Source organism: Triticum aestivum, chromosome 5B (assembly GCF_018294505.1).
Source record: "Triticum aestivum cultivar Chinese Spring chromosome 5B, IWGSC CS RefSeq v2.1, whole genome shotgun sequence".
In the NCBI taxonomy this organism is placed as follows: domain Eukaryota; kingdom Viridiplantae; phylum Streptophyta; class Magnoliopsida; order Poales; family Poaceae; genus Triticum; species Triticum aestivum.
This window is the reverse complement of record NC_057807.1, coordinates 541420360-541437657: the sequence shown is the minus strand read 5'-3', so window position 1 is coordinate 541437657 and position 17298 is coordinate 541420360. Positions and strand designations below refer to the sequence as shown.

Sequence of the window (17298 nt, the reverse complement as noted above, 5' to 3'; positions counted from 1 at the left end):
CAAATGAGCAAATTGATAACATTACTTGGATCAAAACAAGGGGATCGAAGAAGATTACCTTGAGGGAGGGTTTGACTTCAAAATCCACGGACAAATTCGCCAAATTTGCAAGATTTGGGAGAGGTTTTGAGAGGGAGAGAGAGTGGGAGAGGGGGCAAAGCTTGGGTTGGGGTGTGTGGGGTGGGGGGAGTGGGGGGGGGCAGCCGAGTGGCTGGATAAGTCACAGTGCAACGCCCGAGCGCCATGCGCTGCACTTTAAATGTGTGGCGCCTAGCTTGGAGGCGCTGCACTACTGGGTGCGGGCCCAGGGGCTGCCACGGTGGACAGATGTGCAACACCCCAGAGGTAGGCGCTGCACCGTAGGGTGTGGCGCCTGCGTGGCGGGTGCTACACAAAAATGTCATCGGCGTGAAATAGTTTCACGAGTAATTCATTCTGTGATTTGATTTCGTCCCGAGGTCAAAATTGTTAAATTTGGTGTTGCGAGGGGATGACCGAAGAACGAGCTAGGGGCGGCTGCGGCTCCCCTATGTTTTGCCATGGCGAAGAGGGGTTGGGAACTTGGGATGATGTGAGGTGTGCGACTACGCCTGGAAGAAAGAGATTACCCGAGAGGCAATCAGACGACTGCGCGCGTGCGGCTTCTGATCGGTCGACCGAGGCCCAGCATCGGCAGAAAAATAGAAAAAAAATCCATTATCCAGAGCCAAACTCGCTCGTTGTTTTTTTCTCCACTCCCCCCCCCCCCCCCCCCCCCTTCCGAGCCCTCGCTCCGTGCCGTACAAGCGTCGCCGCCGACGCGTTAGGCCCGCAGACCCGGCACGCCACCTACATCCGGCCCTCGACCCGCCCCGCGCCGCGCCGCTCCCGCCCCCGCCCCCGCTCGCCGAGCCCTGCCTCTCCGGATCTCCAGCCATGTACGGCGGCGGTAAGATCTCTCGCCCCTGCCCCTGCTAAACCCTAACTAAACCCTGGAGATCTCCCGCCGCGCGGCCGCTAACTTCTTCCCCCCGCAGACGAGGTCTCGGCCATCGTCATCGACGTGGGCTCCTACAGCTGCAAGGCCGGATACGCGGGCGACGACACCCCCAAATCCGTCTTCCCCTCGGTGAGCTTCCCCTGCCGCCCTCATACTGTTCGAATTGCAGGCTGTTTTAGTTCGTTGAACTCGGAGGGGAACCGATTCTTAGTGCTGAATTTGTGTGCATTACAACCGCGCAAGTTTGTGCTGGTGATGGACAAATTGGTGCTTCATTCCTAAGTTTTCGAATCGACAGCCTTGGGTTCTGGTTCAAACATGGTGTGCTTGCTACTGTCAGTTAATTGCCATAGTGGGCCAAATTGCAAATTTTGTAGCAGGCACGCCCTACTCTGCAAATATAAGTAGCCACTTTAATCCGAAGTTGACTTCAAGCATCGAATCAATAAAATGCGATGGGACCTGCACCTACCTGTTAGTTTGAGCGTAGGGTGTGCAATCTTTATAATCTACATAGTCGGTTCATGATTCAGGCTCTAATGGCTCAGATTTGCCGCTAGCTATTAGTGTTATTAATTACTGTGAGCATTTCTTACATACACTGTGAGTCAAACAAAAAAAGAGCTGAATTTCAAGTGTTAGTGGGATTATTGTCTAATTTTTGCAGTCTGGCAGTAAATTACTAGTTTCACTCTGTTTCTGATGCAATAAGCGGTGTAAAAAAATTCAAAGAAAAACGAAAAATACTGTGTGATTCGCACTAAGAAAATGGTTTGAATTTGGCCACTTAATGCCATGTTTGGGTTTAGCTCGTTTTCTTCTGCTTGCCCTGACCAGTGCTTGGGAATTATGTTGTTCTTTTGTTGGTTCAAGGTTATGTGAGCTACCTAATTGGTACGTTTTGGGCAGCACAACTTATCACACTCAGTATCTTGTTTTGATATGTTAAGGTTGTTGGTTCAATTGAACAAGCGGAAGATACTGATGAAGCTAAGCCAGAGAAGGAGGCTGACTCTGCATCTGATCCTAAGAATGGATCCAAGCCTATGGATGTGGACAAAGCCAAGACAAAACGCAAATTTTATGTAGGTCAAGAATTAGAATTCAGGAGGGATCATATGGAGGTTAGTGACCGCACATTCTAAGGGTGATTTGTTACTCATGATTTCTATTAACTATCGCTTATTGGTCCCCCCCTCCACAAAACAGGTGATCTCACCGATGAAAGATGGAACAGTTACAGATTGGGATGTTGTTGACAACATATGGAATCATGCTTTTAGGTAAATTTATTTATCTACTTGATGCAGCTCTGAGCAATTTCTCCTCTTTAACACGGTCCGTCGATAATCAGCAACGACACCAGCTGAACTACAATTAAGTTACTAGTTCAAGCTTAACATTTAACATTCTGTGTACATTTCGCTGAGTATACTGATTGTGAAATTGTTTAGTTTGTGGGTATGCGAGAAATGATCGTTGTTTTCCCTCCTGTTTTATTTCATATGTCTTCTGTAACAGCTAAGGTTGATTAAGTACAAGGATTTCCTTGTTACGATGCTATGTAATTTGTTGAAGTTACTATTTCTGTTGATCTACTATATTGTCACACTGACTTGTTCTATATTTCAGACGGCGGCTATTGATCAATCCTGAAGAGCATCCTATGCTCATAGCGGAACCATCTATAAACAGTGCACAGCAAAGAGAGAAGTATGTGTGCATGTTTTGTTTTTAAAATATTTATATTGCTAACCCATATCAATGCTTTCAAGCCTGACTCTTATTTTTCATGTCCTATAGAGCAGCAGAACTTATGTTTGAGAAGTACAAAGTGCCAGCACTGTTCCTAGCAAAAAATGCGGTATGTCTCTCTCAGAAGTAATCTTTAATACAACCAGTTAATTATTCTTACTTGTTGATTGGGTTATCAGGTTCTCACATCTTTTGCATCTGGACGTGCTACATCTCTAGTGGTTGACAGGTCAGCATTTTCTTGATGACATTTTATCTCTGCAACCTGCTGTTTTCCTTAGAAATAGATGAGGTCCCTTTTTTGCTATGTTAGCCCGATTAGTTTATGAACAAGTCCACTGTGTTGTGGTGTCTGCTTGGTTCTTAATTTGCTACTCTACGTCTGAAGTAAATTGTTTTTACCAATACGTTGCACATAACACAGATAGTGTGTAACAGTTCATCCACACCAAGGAAATACTCATGAAGAAGTTGGTTCTAACTGTTAATGCTCGAATTTCCCTTTTTCACTTTCCTTGATTTAAACACCTTAATCTGGTTTCGTGCTTAGGTTACCTTCTTGATTCCTTGAGCGTTTCATAAGAAGTGCTATGAAACTTATCATATGAAGACTTGGGAGAAGCTCGTGTCAAACATATATCAAATTTATTTCATCTTAATTTTACTGCTTTGGGTCTTTATCATGATAGAAATTTCTGGAATATGACAGAGCGATCATGTTTGGTGCAGTGGTGGTGGGTCTACTGTGGTTTCTGCTGTGCATGATGGTTATGTTTTGCAAAAGGTATGTTATGCTATCATTATCCTGATTTTCAAGGAGAGGTGTAGTGATTTGCCTGTTTTTACTTTCTGCATTTCATTTGAAAATTTGATTAATCCAAGCTGCTTTAACATTTGATAAAATAAAATGCTAAGTTGTATCATATGGACTCTGGCATATGCAACATTATTATCGCTTTTGCCTTGCATCTTCTGAAGCCTTTTCTTCTACCATTTTTATAACTTGTTTTCATGTGGCAGTCTGTGGCAACTTCTCCGATAGGCGGTGAATTTTTGACTGACTGTATGATGAAAAGCTTGGAGAGCAAGGGCGTTGTTGTAAGCACCTCTCTTGGTTAAGATAGCATACTAGTCCTTGCTGTATTTTCATATCCTGTTTGTTCACTTCTCAGATCAGGCCCCGGTATTCCTTCAAGAAGAAGGAAGTGAGCCCTGGAGATTATAAGGTGTAGTTTCTATAACATTACATCTGAAATTGACATCCTTTTCTTGTCTGCTGATTCCTTTGGACCAAGAGATAACTCTTCACACCATTCGATGCGCCCCTTTGTTGAAACTCCTTGTTCCATTGAATGTGAGCTGAACTGTTGGTATAGTTGAAATCAATACACCAGTAAAGAGGAGGGGCAAAATATACAATATACCTATCATCCTTGTCTTCTAACAAAAAAAGTTGAGAGAGCCTGCAAGGTGGTCTGTACCCCTCCCCCTTGCCAAGTTTGTTTCTGGCACCAATTAAGTTTTACCACGTGGAGTAAATCTCTCGGTAGACATCGAATACTATTTTGGCATTTCCAATATCATGAAGTAACGCCTCCCTGTACATATCGATATTCACAGATACATGCGCAGTAGGTGATTCTTTGACTATATATAGCTGGCCCGTTAAAATTTCTTTAGTGTTTTTCTTCGTATTTATGTGATACTAAGGTTCTGAACTTGCTGTGTTAATTAATTAATCATGGTTACATTCTAATTTAATTAGCATTACACTAGATGGATATTAGGGAAACTATGTGGTGTTTATTTTGTGAACCTATGTGGTGTTTATTTTGTGAACCTATGTTTATCTTTTCAGGTTGTAGACCTTGATTTTCCGAACACCACGGATAGTTACAGGTTGTACCACATGGTATGTTCATTGGCAAATCTGTAATTCTTGGTTTGCTTTGTTAATTTTTGTCTGGATGCATTTAATGGTGATGCTTACTTCTGTATCACAGAGAGCTATTGCTAGCGACATCAAGGAGACGGTTTGTAGAGTTCCAGATACTCCCTTCGATGGTATAGCATTTCGAAAACACATTATTTCTGTGATTGTTTAGCTCTGCTATATTGATGCGCAAGCTTGGACCATACTGGCATGCACGCAAAATCTGATGATCAAGCCAGTTTCAGTTGATCCATTGATGAATTATATATATGCATACAACCATAGTATAGTTGGCTACTTTTTATGCATATCGTCTGTTAATCACCATGATTTTTATTCGTTTGACTATTTGACATATCTCTTTGTATGCTTATTAAGCATTATCTTGCTTTGGAGTTCCTCTTTTAGGTTCTGCTGTTCACTTTCCCTGCTTTATTTTTATGCAGAAGTGGCATATGCAAATGTTCCCACAACTTCATACGAGCTTCCAGACGGGCAGTAAGTTATCAATTATGTAGACACATTTCTCCAATCAGAATAATTCTATTTTGTTAACAATTAGATATTAAATATGGGCTAGTAGCTACTTTTCTGGAGCGTATCTGATGCGTCTTGACCTCTTACTCCATTGTGCATACCCTCTTCAGTACGGCCACCAAATAGTCATGACAAACTTAGTTGTTTACAAATCGACATAAAACCAATATATCATAACACTGAGATATTGTGGTTTAGAAACCACAAAGTTTCGACTCAAAATCCATTGAAAAGGAAGTCTGAAAATAGAATGGCGAAATCTATGTCACTGTTTACTAGTATCTGCGCATGTGCCACATTTTAGTATAGCCCCGAGTTGTTGCAGCCTGGTAGACCATATCATGATGCAGCTACTATGACGATTGTAGATTTTTCATGTCCATTACAAGTATGCATGGTATTCTGATTTCGGCTGCACAATGCACCTATATATGATTCTGACGTCTCCACTTTCTCTGTTTCTGTTACTGCAATTTTGTGGTAAATATGTTGTTTATGTTTGTAGAGGTTATAACTTATCTATGTTATACCTGAGCAGAACTATTGAAGTTGGTGCAGAGAGATTCAAGATTCCTGACATTTTGTTCAACCCATTCCTTTCTCAGGTGAGTGAGAAAAGTATAATTTGCTGTGTACATGTATGTCAGTTGTTTAGGATCTGTACTAGTGGTTGATTACACTATCCAGGAACAGAACAAGTTCATTGCTTCTTCAGTAGATGCTATCAACAACAACAACAACAACAAAGCCTTTTGTCCCAAGAAGTTGGGGTAGGCTAGAGCTGAAACCCATAAAATCTCGCAACCAACTCATGGTAGAGCACATGGATAGCTAGCTTCCACGCACGGCTTGTTCTTGGTGATACTCCAGTCCTTCAGGTCTCTCTTTACGGACTCCTCCCATGTCAAGTTTGGTCTACCACGACCTCTCCTCACATTATCAACATGCTTTAGCCGTCCGCTATGCACTGGAGCTTCTAGAGGCCTGCGCTGAATATGCCCAAACCATCTCAGACGATTTTGGACAAGCTTCTCTTCAATTGGTGCCACCCCAACTTTGTCCCGTATATCATCATTCCGGACCCGATTCTTCCTTGTGTGGCCACACATCCATCTCAACATGCGCATCTACGCTAAACCTAACTGTTGAACATGTCGCCTTTTAGTCGGCCAACATTCAACGCCATACAACATTGCGGATCGAATCGCCGTCCTATAGAACCTTCCTTTTAGCTTTTGTGGCACTCTTGTCACAGAGAACGCCAGAAGTTTGACGCCACTTCATCCATCCGGCTTTGATTTGATGGTTCACATCTTCATCGATCCCCATCTTTCTGCAGCATTGATCCCAAATATCAAAGGTGTCCTTCAGTGGATGCTATCAATATTCAATAATTTCTTTTGGACCTAGCTGACTTGTCTTCAACCTCTCTACTGCACACTAATTTTGTTATCAACAGACTATTCCTGGGATCGATGGATTTGGAGATTCCACTTCGATTCGTGGACTTCCACGAATGGTGAGTTAAGTATGGGTGCTTATATTGTTGTGCAGCTTGGACAGTTCTTCATGTTAATGAAGTTGTTGCCACCCTTGCTTTTCATCAGGTCCTTGAAAGTGTAAATAGGTGTGATGTTGACATTCGCAAGGAGCTACTCAGCAGCATCTTGGTAAAGACATTAATTCCAGTGCTGCATTGCGTCTTCTCTCTACATGCCCCCATGCACGGGCTTAGTGAAAGAACTCGTATAACATAATCTTCAATTCTCCTGTTATAATTTGTTAATACAACTCTAACATCTGCAAACTTGTATTCTGGATAGCTTTCTGGTGGCTCATCATCAATTCTGCAGTTAAAGGACCGTCTAGAAAAAGAAGTACTGGAGGTAAATAAGAAGGCAGCTGAACAAGCTAGGATAAATGTTGTATTTTTATATGTTTTCACCGTTTCCAAGCATGTCTCAGTTTATGTATGTTTTCTTCGAAGCTTTGCTATTAGTTCAATGCATAACTTATTTGCTTTGTATGAAGTCAAATCATGCTTTAGACAAAGCTTCCCACCTTATTTCTGTGACCTTCCTAAAAAATAGAAGAATAAAATGCATCTCATTGATTCTTTTGGTTAGTGACTAGTCACTACATGGTTGTTCATAAATAGGAGAATCTATGGTTAAGGCTGTTGAGAATGGTTCTTTTGTCTTGGTTTTGCTGGTTAGTTGATGGTGTTTTCTGAATCTCTGAGCTTATTCTTATTTTTAACTCAATGATCGCAGGAGTCCCCTCAAAATGCTCGGGTAAAGGTTTTGGCAAGTGGAAATTCAACGGAGAGGCGATTCAGGTAAGATCCAGTATATTTGCTCGTGTTTGTATGAACTGACTATGCCCAGTGGATCCCGTTAGCAGCAGAGGAATTTGAATGATTGCTTGTGTTGCCATTGGAAAGTAAAACTGTTCTTTTTGCTGTTTTAATTACATGAGTAGCTTAATGCAAGAACATGTCGTGGCCCTGAAGGCGGTCTAAAATTGATGAAAGCATGCTGATCGCAATGCCAGGAATAAAACTTATCCTTGACCATAAGGAAGGGCCACCACAGAAAAAATGCATGCCGTATGACTGGTTTTGTCTGTGTGTCCGCTAGTGCTGAGATTCATCATCGGTTAGATGTTGATTGACATAACTTACACATTATAATTTGATGAGTGCAGTGTCTGGATTGGAGGGAGCATCCTTGCATCCCTTGGGTCGTTCCAGCAAATGTGGTTCTCCAAGGCAGAGTAAGTTTGATTTTCTAGGTTCTGTCTGGTTGCCCTGCTCTGTTGTATCATACGCCTAACAATATCTATCTTCTCGCGAACAGGTACGAAGAGCACGGCGTTTCCTATATCCAGAGGAAATGCCCATGAAATGGTGAAGCATGCATGCAGCCCAAGCTTTATGTTGCCGAAAGATGTGTGTGGGCAACAGTTAGATGCAGGCGACCGACTATCTTTAGGTCCGTGAGTGCAGCTCTAGAACAAACTCAGCTGATACTTGTACGTGCGTGCCGAAAGATGTGCGTTGGTCGCCACCTTTGTTATCTGGGGGATATTTATATTGTTGTCGTTACCGAATTATCTTTAGCTCTGCGAGTCCAACTTGAGAACAAACTCATCTGATACTTGTCATTGATGGTAGTTTTTGTCGTCTGTGATGTAGAGAATGTGTAACAGTCTAGTATCCAGACTCCAGTCAATGTATCCGGGAATCAAGTCTTAAGCCATTTAGATACGCAGCTGGTTCTTGATGCTGTAACTGATGGACTACATCTTAGATGTCAAACGGTCATTGAACTTGCAATGCCAAGCCAAGAACGAACTCCATTCACGTCAACGCTGTAGCTGGCCGTTGCTGGTTTACAGGTGCTTGTTGTTAATGGCTCTGGCATGAAGCGGACAACATAATATTAGTTGAAGAAACTACCCAGAGTCTCTGATGCATTTCACGGGAACTGCGGAGGTAGATGTGCACATATGAAATGCTGCAACTGCGGAGGTAGATGTGCACAACTCCACAACTAATAATACACGAGCACTGGCCAACAAAGCCATTCCGATGCAACATGGGAGAAACGGAAATTGGTTCACTGTACACGGTTTACATACATGCATACACACCAGCCAGTTGCTCCTTTGGGGAATAATAATAATGTCGACACATCCATGGCCGCTCTTATTGATTCAGACGAACGCACCACGGAACAGAGATCACAAGCATATACACCGCGCAGCCGCTCAGGGGAATCGGTCGAGCATCGGCGGCCCCAAAATCCAAATTAGCGCTTTCTGGAGTCGATGAAGTCCTGGAGCGCCGCCACCTGCTCCCTGGTCGGGGGCTGGTCGTTGTTCTTGATGGAGCGGTGCACGTCGTACGTCGTCGCCCCCAAGAACACCAGCCTGCATACAGCATACACCCAGATTCATTAATCAATCCACGGAGGAGGAGCGACGAGAGAGATCAGAACGCGGCGGCGCCGGCACCTCTTGCCTACCCTGCGGCGAGCAGCGCGATCTGCCTCGGGGACACGTTCCTGCCCAGCACCCTCATCCTCGTGCGGTGCTCACAGGCGACACGGAGGAGGGAGGGAGGGAAGGAGGGGAGGACACGGGGATCGGTTAGTTAGCTGGGAGACTAGTTCCCAGCAAAAATGCTAGACACGAGCACCGGCCCACAGACTTTAGAGCAACTCCAACGTGCCGACCCAAACAAACGACGATTTTATTTGCTTTTTTACTCGTTTGGATCGGTTCAGCAGACACCTATGTCCAGCTATTGCTCGAGGTAGGCGCGCTCCTACGCCTCGGCCGTCTCATCCAGATCGGTGGCGCGCTGACCCATTCGCGCACCACTCCGGTCCAGGAGTAGCACTCGATGGGGGTCCGGCTCGGCCTTGGCTGGGACGGCAGGTCCAGCGACGGCACGGCACAGTCGCCGGCCGCGGACAGCACCATGACCTCCGCCATGCGTGTCTCGTAAGCTACCTCCTCCTCCTCCTATCTGCATCGCTCCTCCTCGCTCTTCCGAAGGACAGCCGCCAGCACCGCTTGGTAGGCGGCTTCCGCCACCTGGTCCTCGTCGCACACTACGAGGGGCGGCGGCGGGGAGCCATGCGAGACATCGCGGACGCGGCGCTTCCTGGCCTCCTCGTGCTCGAAGACGAACCACCGCTGCCACGCCGGTGAGTCGAACGCGTACGCCGGCTCTTGGCGCTACTCCGGTGTCAGCAGCTGCCTCCGGCGTTGTACCTCCTCTGCGTGCGCCCGCGCTGACCGCGGCGCCACCGGCACTGGGATTCTCTCCGGATCCAAGTACCAGTCGTGTGGGAGCGTGGACGTCAGGGTAGGGGGTGAGGGACGCGGTGCTCTCAGTGCCACTTTGTCTGGTGCACTGGATGTCGATCCGCTGCCTTCGGCGGGGAGACGACGAAGGGAGGGGGGGGGGGAGTGCATGGAGAGATGGCGGGGCCCTTTCCCTTGCCGGAGAAGAGGCCCGTTGCGGTGGATAGAGTTTGCTAGGCTTTTGTCGCCGACGAGGAAGCACTGGGTGGCGAGACGTGGACGGGGTGTCTAGAAGCGGATGAGGACGACCCCCCACTGCACGTTCGGACTAAAAAAGCCCGAGCGTCGTCGCTGACGCATGGGCCCGTGGTGGGCGGTCGTCACTAATAAGTTGGGTGTCCATCAGGTGGGGACGCGACAAACACCGCAGAGGCATATTTGGGCCGTAAATGGGTCTGCATGAACATGAAGCGGACGCCTTTTGTGAATGGGTTGGCTCGTTTGGCCTTCACTTGTCTGCATCGATCCAAACCGACGGCGACAGATAAAATGGTTACCTGCCTTGGAGTTGCTCTTACGGACAGGTTGAGCTGTACTGTTTCAATCAATTTGTCTAAATAATCTTCTCCTCTTAATTAATCGCCCCTCTGAATGTAACTGCTGGTGGTGGGCTGGGCGTCCAGGCCGTAAAACATCCGCAATTGTTCGTCCATGTAGCAAAGCTCGATTCCTAGCATACGTGCCGTGCGTGGCGTGGACCCATCTGTCAGTGTCCTAGCATGAGGAAATATGCGAGGGCACTTCAAGTACCTATTTCAATGATTCTTAAATACAAAAAAGTACGTATTTCAATTATGTCATTAACTTCCATTATTTCCAGTCATTTCAAATATTTCAGATGAGTCATTTCAAACAGCTATTTCACGCAAATAAATGATTTCAGTTATTTTAAAATAGTGGTGTCAATCATTTCAGGATATCCCAAATCAGTTTCACACCCTGATTTCCATAAATGAAATAACTTCAGATATTCCACAGGTGTGTTTAATTATTTGAAAGTAGAGATAATGGTTATTTTAAAAAAGTGACAAGGGTTGTTTCAGAAACACATTTTGATTATTTACAATAAGTGCAATTTGGGTGTTTAATATTTCACCAATTTGGAATGTTTATGAACTATATATATGTCAGTACATTTCTCAGTTTCACTTACTTGAAATATTTCACAACTCGCATATTTCACTTATTTAAAATATTTTTGAATGATATGCCTCAGTAATTTCAGTACACATTTCAATTTCACTTACTAGAAAATTTTCACATATTACATATTTCATTTATTTCAACTTTTCTAAAACATATATCTATGTAATTCAAGTACATAGTTCACTAATTTCATTAACTTAAAAAAATCACAAAAAGTGATTTCAAATATTTCAACATAGTGGTTTCATTTTTTTCAAACAAAAAATTCCAGTTATTTTAAAAAAATGGTTTCAATCATTTCAAGATATCCCACACTAGTTTCATTTCAATATTTCATAAATGCAATAACTTCATATATTCCACACGCATTTTCAGTTACTTAAAAATAGAGATGATTATTTCAATAAAGTGATAATGATTTTTTCAGAATCACATTTAAACTATTTTACTTATTTGGAACATTTGATAGTTTTTATTGAAAATATATCTTAGTAAATTTAACACCCATTTCAATGTTTTGAAACAACTGAAATAGCATTTTCCCCCCGAAAATGAAATAGTTTGTTGAAACAATGCAATAACTGAAATCACCTTTTTGATTTTTTAAACTTAAATCATATCTTTAAGAAATAATTAAAATCATTTATGAAATAAATTGGACTCATTTTAAAATTATTTTTCACTTCAAATCTATTTCAATCAATTTATAAATAATGAAATTTAAACAAGTTTTAAATATAACCCATGATGGTCTTGTTTTAAAAGGTCTTGTCGCCAATAGTTCAAATATATATACAGTCTCAAAAATATTTTCTTAGTTTAAAAGATAACAATCAATCAGTATATTCCAAAGAAGCAAAATGATTCGTTTTGATTAGGTAGAGAGGAGAGAGATTCTGCATGCAATTGTCCTTTCTCCGTGTGTGCACTCTCTCACATTAGCCAACAGATGAAGTGGACCCCGTTCAAGTATTGGCAGCTTGTGTCAGTTGTATTATTTCTATCTCTTATTCCACACCTTATACGGCAAAAGCACAAATCACGAACACAAGTTAGATGGTATGTAGATCTTTCACAGGTGCATACTTCGCTGATACATTCAAACCCTGTGGGATGATACACTCTCTCATAAATAAGCCACATTATATCTTTCTCAAAACAACCATAATACCTATATATTGTGACATTTTCATAGCCATTTCAAGATATATTTTCATGCACCTTCCATTGTTATTATTCATTATATGAATTGAGCATTTATTGTCATTTTGCTTTGCATGATCATAGAGCTGACATGATATATGTGGCAAGGCTACCGTTCATCACCATTTTACATGTTACGCTAGATCATTGCACATCTAATACACCGCGAGAGGTATTCATATGTAGTCATCATCATGTTTCATGATTATGAGTTGTAAGTAAATAAAGTGTGATGCATTTTTAGAGTGTGTCCCTACCGGTGAGGAATAAAAAAAGAGCACAAAAAATTGCCCACAAAAAAAAGAGAGGAAAAGAGAACAGACACACTACTATCCTTTATCATACTTGTGCTTCAAACTAGCATCATGTATTTTATATAAAGAGTTTTCATATTATTCACTTTCACACGCTAGTGGGATTTTTACATTATTAAAACTTGACTTGCATATTCCAATGACGGGCTTTCTCAAAATGCTTGAGGTATTCATGATCAAAGAAGTTGGATGCATCCCCACTTTCATTCATTAGGAGAGCTTTCATCTTTCCTACTTCTAAACATTTGAGTTGGTGGTGAGTTCACTCCTCCACCTTCCCCTCTTACATGTGGGACCTACTACAACAGCAACCAAAATAAAAATAGTGGCTAATGGGAGACCAGACCCAGCATGCCTCCTGCAAGTGTCCTACTCTTTGCCATCTGAAAAAACAGGAGTTGTTCACACATATAGAAAAAATGTGACAACAGATTTGAATGCACGACCAATTCGTCCACTTGTAAAAAATAATAAAGGATGCTACTATTCACACATTGGATAGCTGCATGGATGCAAGCACCATGCGTGCGGGCCCTACACCATCCTTGTTTCTTCGTCAACACTTCCTATCATATTACTCGCAATACCGAACCTGCACTACAATGTTACGATAAGTAGTAAGCTACACTGGTGCAACGATGTCCTGCGCAAACAGTTTTTACCCCTTTCCACGACACAGTTTAAAACCGTCGCCTTGCCTGTGTGGACGAAGGAGGGGGGGGGGGGGGGGGGGGGCATCACACATAACCCAGATAGATGTCCGCGGTAGTGACAGATGATGCATGTGCTCTGCCAAATGTAATCATATGCGATGCAGGAACATATCACACACATACACAATATTTGGACAAACATGTGGGATTGGGGATCCATCGCACACATTTCTCACGAGTCAAGCACGTCTAATTAATCAGGGAAACCAAACGGTATGTGACTTTTGACCGTTTGCAAAATATTACCTAAGCCACACGGGCCATCATAGAAGCTGTGTGTGATATCTGGAGCATCGCACATGAGTCTTCTGTGGCAAGCGTCTGCCGTGCATGATATCATCGCACAAGGTTTTTGAATAATTTACGAGTGGGATTGTCTTTTGCATTGGACACGATTTCTTCTAAGCTCACGTGTGAGATGAAGTGCTATCACACATGATTTAGGACTGCCTACACACACGTAGAAGTCTCCAAATTGTGTGTGACTTGTTGTGTATCACCCACAGTTCAATAGATATCGTGTGTTTTTCCATTACATCACAAGCGGTTCCATTATGAGTGACGTGTGCTTTCTATCTTGGATTCCACACGCTCGGTTACTTAAATTGTGTCAACTTATGTGGCCAGGTTAAGGCAAAAAATAGCATTTGGATTACCCTGCAAAAAGCAAATTCACCACGATATGCAATTGAACAAATAGTGTCCACAGGAAGAACATTCATCAAAATCAATGGGCAATAGTATATTGGAAGTATTGCATGCGAGCTAAATTCTACAGATGTATCAACATATGCAGTATAGAATCATAGTGTACGAAAGACGAAGACCTCATCACATGGAAAAGGCATGCTATAATCTTCATGACTATATGTTTAGCTGCAAACTAACTAAAAGAATACTTATTATTGGAAAGGCATGCAGAAATCTTCCCATGGAGATCAAGGCCTCCATGTGAGAAGATTCCCTAGTGGATTCAAGACCCCTTCTAGGGAAGATCCGCTTGGATACCAAGACCTCGACTCCTTCAAGGATTGGGATGAACTAGTTCCTCTTTTACCCTCATGTGTTGGATCTAGACCCTTGTATTCATCTATGTGTATCTGAATTTAGCATATGTGTGATTGGATCTTTGTCATTTAAGTGTTCATCTTGTGTTCTTCTCTTGCTTTGCTCCCTTTCCCCCCTCCAAGTGTGAAAAGAACATCAATTGGGGTTCCACCCCATATAATAATTGTGAATTATTTCATGATTTACCGAACCACTTGTAAATATTTTGGGGTTATGCACCTATATACACTAAAGCAAAGCACCATCTAAAAGTCTGGCAAGAAAACACCATATGAGTTATGGAATAACCAAGCCAGACAAATGCTACTTTGTAGATTATCCCTCCTTTAAAAGGTTCACGGACAAAAGTGTTTGTTGCAAAGAATGAAACTTTATCGAGAAGGAATTTCTCGCTAAAGAAGTAAGTGGGAGGACAGTACAGCTTGACACGATTACAAAATCTTCGGATGAAGTAAGATGGACAAATAAAATGAAATATGTTCCAGAAATTGTCTGCAAAATAAAACCGGAAAAAGTTACTACACCAACTGTAGAAACTCAGAGTTAAGATTGTAGCTAGACCACGTAGGTTAGGAAGGGTTCATCTTAGAGGAAGATAAAACCTGCACACTACAGGGAAGCGATGGCGGCGCCCATCTCATAAAGAATGACTTAAAGCTATATAATCCAAAATGAATTCCATCAAGTTTAGAACTTGGTTGATCCTCTTGAAAAACATACACTGATGGTAACTTTACTGTCTATGAAGCAAGGCTATTTGCAAGAGAATTTTTGCGGGTTGTGAGAATCATTATGATGAATCTTTTCTCACTAGAAGCAATACTAAAGTCAGCACGAATTATAATGGAAAAATGTTGGTAATGTTTGCAAACTTCAAAGTACAATCTATGGTTTGAAGCAAGCATCAAGGAGCTGGAATCAATGTTTCGAATGAAATAGCTAAATAGTTGAATTTCACTAGAACGATAAGACTTGTGTATATGAACATTTTAGTGGGAGATATACAACATTTCTAATCTTATATGTGAATGACATATTATTGATTGGAAATGACATAAAGTTTCTTGGCACAATAAAAGGATTCATTAAAAAAATATTTTCATCGAAAGACTTAAGTGAAATAGATTATTGGACAACAAGATATAGGAGATAGATCAAAGACATCCAATTGTGCTAAAACCAAAGCATGTACACTGACAAGGTTTTAAAGAGGTTTAAAGTAGAGAATGATGAAAGGGTTTTCTCCCTAATGTTACATGGTACAACACTTAGCAAAATCAATGTTCTAGGTACACTACAGGAATCAGACACTTTGCCGTCTGCCATGGCTGACAACAAAGGCATGGATGGCGGACGGCAAAGTCCTTTGCCGTCAGCCAGCAGACGGCACCACGTCCGGCTGAATGAACTACGTCAAAGGGCTTCTTCGCCGTTGAAAGCACAAGTGCTTCCTGGGTGATTTTGGTAATTTATGTCAACATATCTCTTGTTGGACTAATACTTTTATCTAGTATATCTCAGATAAGTTCAACAGCGGAGTTGCATGGACAAGAGGATGTGGAACCCCTTCAAGATGCTAAGGACAAAGGATTGGCGCAAGCTCAAGCTCAAGACTCTACATTTTACTTTTAGTGATCCAAGATCACATTGAGTCCATAGGAAAGCCAATACTATTAAAAGGGGATGAGGTGTTGCTTAATGGCTTGCTTGCTCTCATGATGCTTAATGATATGCTCCAAAGCCCTCAACCACTTTCTCATAATCCACATATGTCCCAAACCAAAAGTCAAACTCGGCCCCACCGATTTGATCCATCTGGCGCCACCGAGTTCATTTGACATAGCCACTGCCAGAAACCCTAGTCACTTCGGTCTAACCGATAGGGATCTCGGTCTCACCGAGATGGGATTGCAAACTCTCTATTTCCCTTCGTAACATTTCGGTCCAACCGAGATGAGCGATTGGTCCCACCGAGTTTGCAATGCAAACTCACTGTTTCCCTTTTGTAATGTTTCGGTCCCACCAAGATGAGCGAATTGGTCCCATCGAGTTTGCCTGACCAACTCTCTGGTTAGCTTATTACCAAAGTCAGTCCCACCGAGTTTGTGTAGTCGGTCAAACCGAGATTACGTTATGCCCTAACCCTAACAAAATCGGTCCCACCGAAATTCATAACGGTCACATTATGAACTAAATCGGTCCGACCGAGTTTTTTGATTCGGTCCCACCGAGTTTGGTAAATTGTGTGTAACGGTTAGATTTTGTGTGGAGGGTACATATACCCCTCCACCCTCTCCTCATTCATGAGGAAAGCCATCAGAACGTGCGTACACTTCCAGCATTCATTTTCTGAGAGAGAACCACCTACTCATGTGTTGAGACCAAGATATTCCAATCCAACCATATGAATCTTGATCTCTAGCCTTCCCTAAGTTGCTTTCCACTCAAATCATCTTTCCACCAAATCCAATCCTATGAGAGAGAGTTGAGTGTTGGGAAGACTATCATTTGAAGCACAAGAGCAAGGAGTTCATCATCAACACACCATCTATTACCTTTTGGAGAGTGGTGTCCCCTAGATTGGTTAGGTGTCACTTGGGAGCCTCCGACAAGATTGTGGAGTTGAACCAAGGAGTTTGTAAGGGCAAGGAGATCGCCTACTTCGTGAAGATCTACCCTAGTGAGGCAAGTCCTTCGTGGGTGATGGCCATGGTGGGATTGACAAGGTTGCTTCTTGGTGGACCCTTCGTGGGTGGAGCCCTCCGTGGACTCGCG

The 17298-nt window shown here is 42.7% G+C and overlaps 1 protein-coding gene and 1 long non-coding RNA gene across 3 annotated transcripts; one reads left to right on the top strand and one right to left on the bottom strand.

The window, feature by feature from the left end:
- The first annotated feature begins 743 nt into the window (after window positions 1-743).
- Window positions 744-8472, top strand: LOC123113050 (actin-related protein 4). Of its 2 annotated transcripts, XM_044534158.1 has the most exons (20): window positions 744-928; window positions 1017-1108; window positions 1930-2103; window positions 2189-2262; window positions 2612-2692; window positions 2783-2843; window positions 2914-2963; window positions 3464-3518; window positions 3755-3832; window positions 3907-3960; window positions 4593-4646; window positions 4738-4798; window positions 5114-5165; window positions 5743-5809; window positions 6664-6723; window positions 6812-6874; window positions 7028-7090; window positions 7478-7542; window positions 7911-7979; window positions 8063-8472. In XM_044534158.1, exons 1-20 carry the CDS (start codon window positions 916-918, stop codon window positions 8106-8108), a joined length of 1332 nt encoding a protein of 443 aa, XP_044390093.1. In that variant the 5' UTR covers window positions 744-915; the 3' UTR covers window positions 8109-8472. The 2 variants fall into 2 exon arrangements, 1 of the variants encoding a protein (XP_044390093.1); XR_006455875.1 differs by lacking the exons at window positions 5743-5809; window positions 6664-6723; window positions 6812-6874; ... (2 more) ...; window positions 7911-7979; window positions 8063-8472 and having other exon boundaries at window positions 3444-3518.
- A 290-nt stretch (window positions 8473-8762) lies between these two features.
- On the bottom strand, window positions 8763-9374 carry LOC123113051 (uncharacterized). The gene is made up of 2 exons (XR_006455876.1): window positions 9222-9374; window positions 8763-9137 (listed from the first exon to the last, which is right to left on the bottom strand). It is a non-coding gene; the product is annotated as an uncharacterized lncRNA (long non-coding RNA).
- Window positions 9375-17298: the final 7924 nt, after the last annotated feature.

Coding starts and splice junctions, on each gene's coding strand:
- LOC123113050 (XM_044534158.1), top strand. Junction 2,693..2,782: donor AGTGCACAGCAAAGAGAGAA/GTATGTGTGCAT, acceptor CATGTCCTATAG/AGCAGCAGAACTTATGTTTG. Junction 3,961..4,592: donor TGAGCCCTGGAGATTATAAG/GTGTAGTTTCTA, acceptor TTATCTTTTCAG/GTTGTAGACCTTGATTTTCC.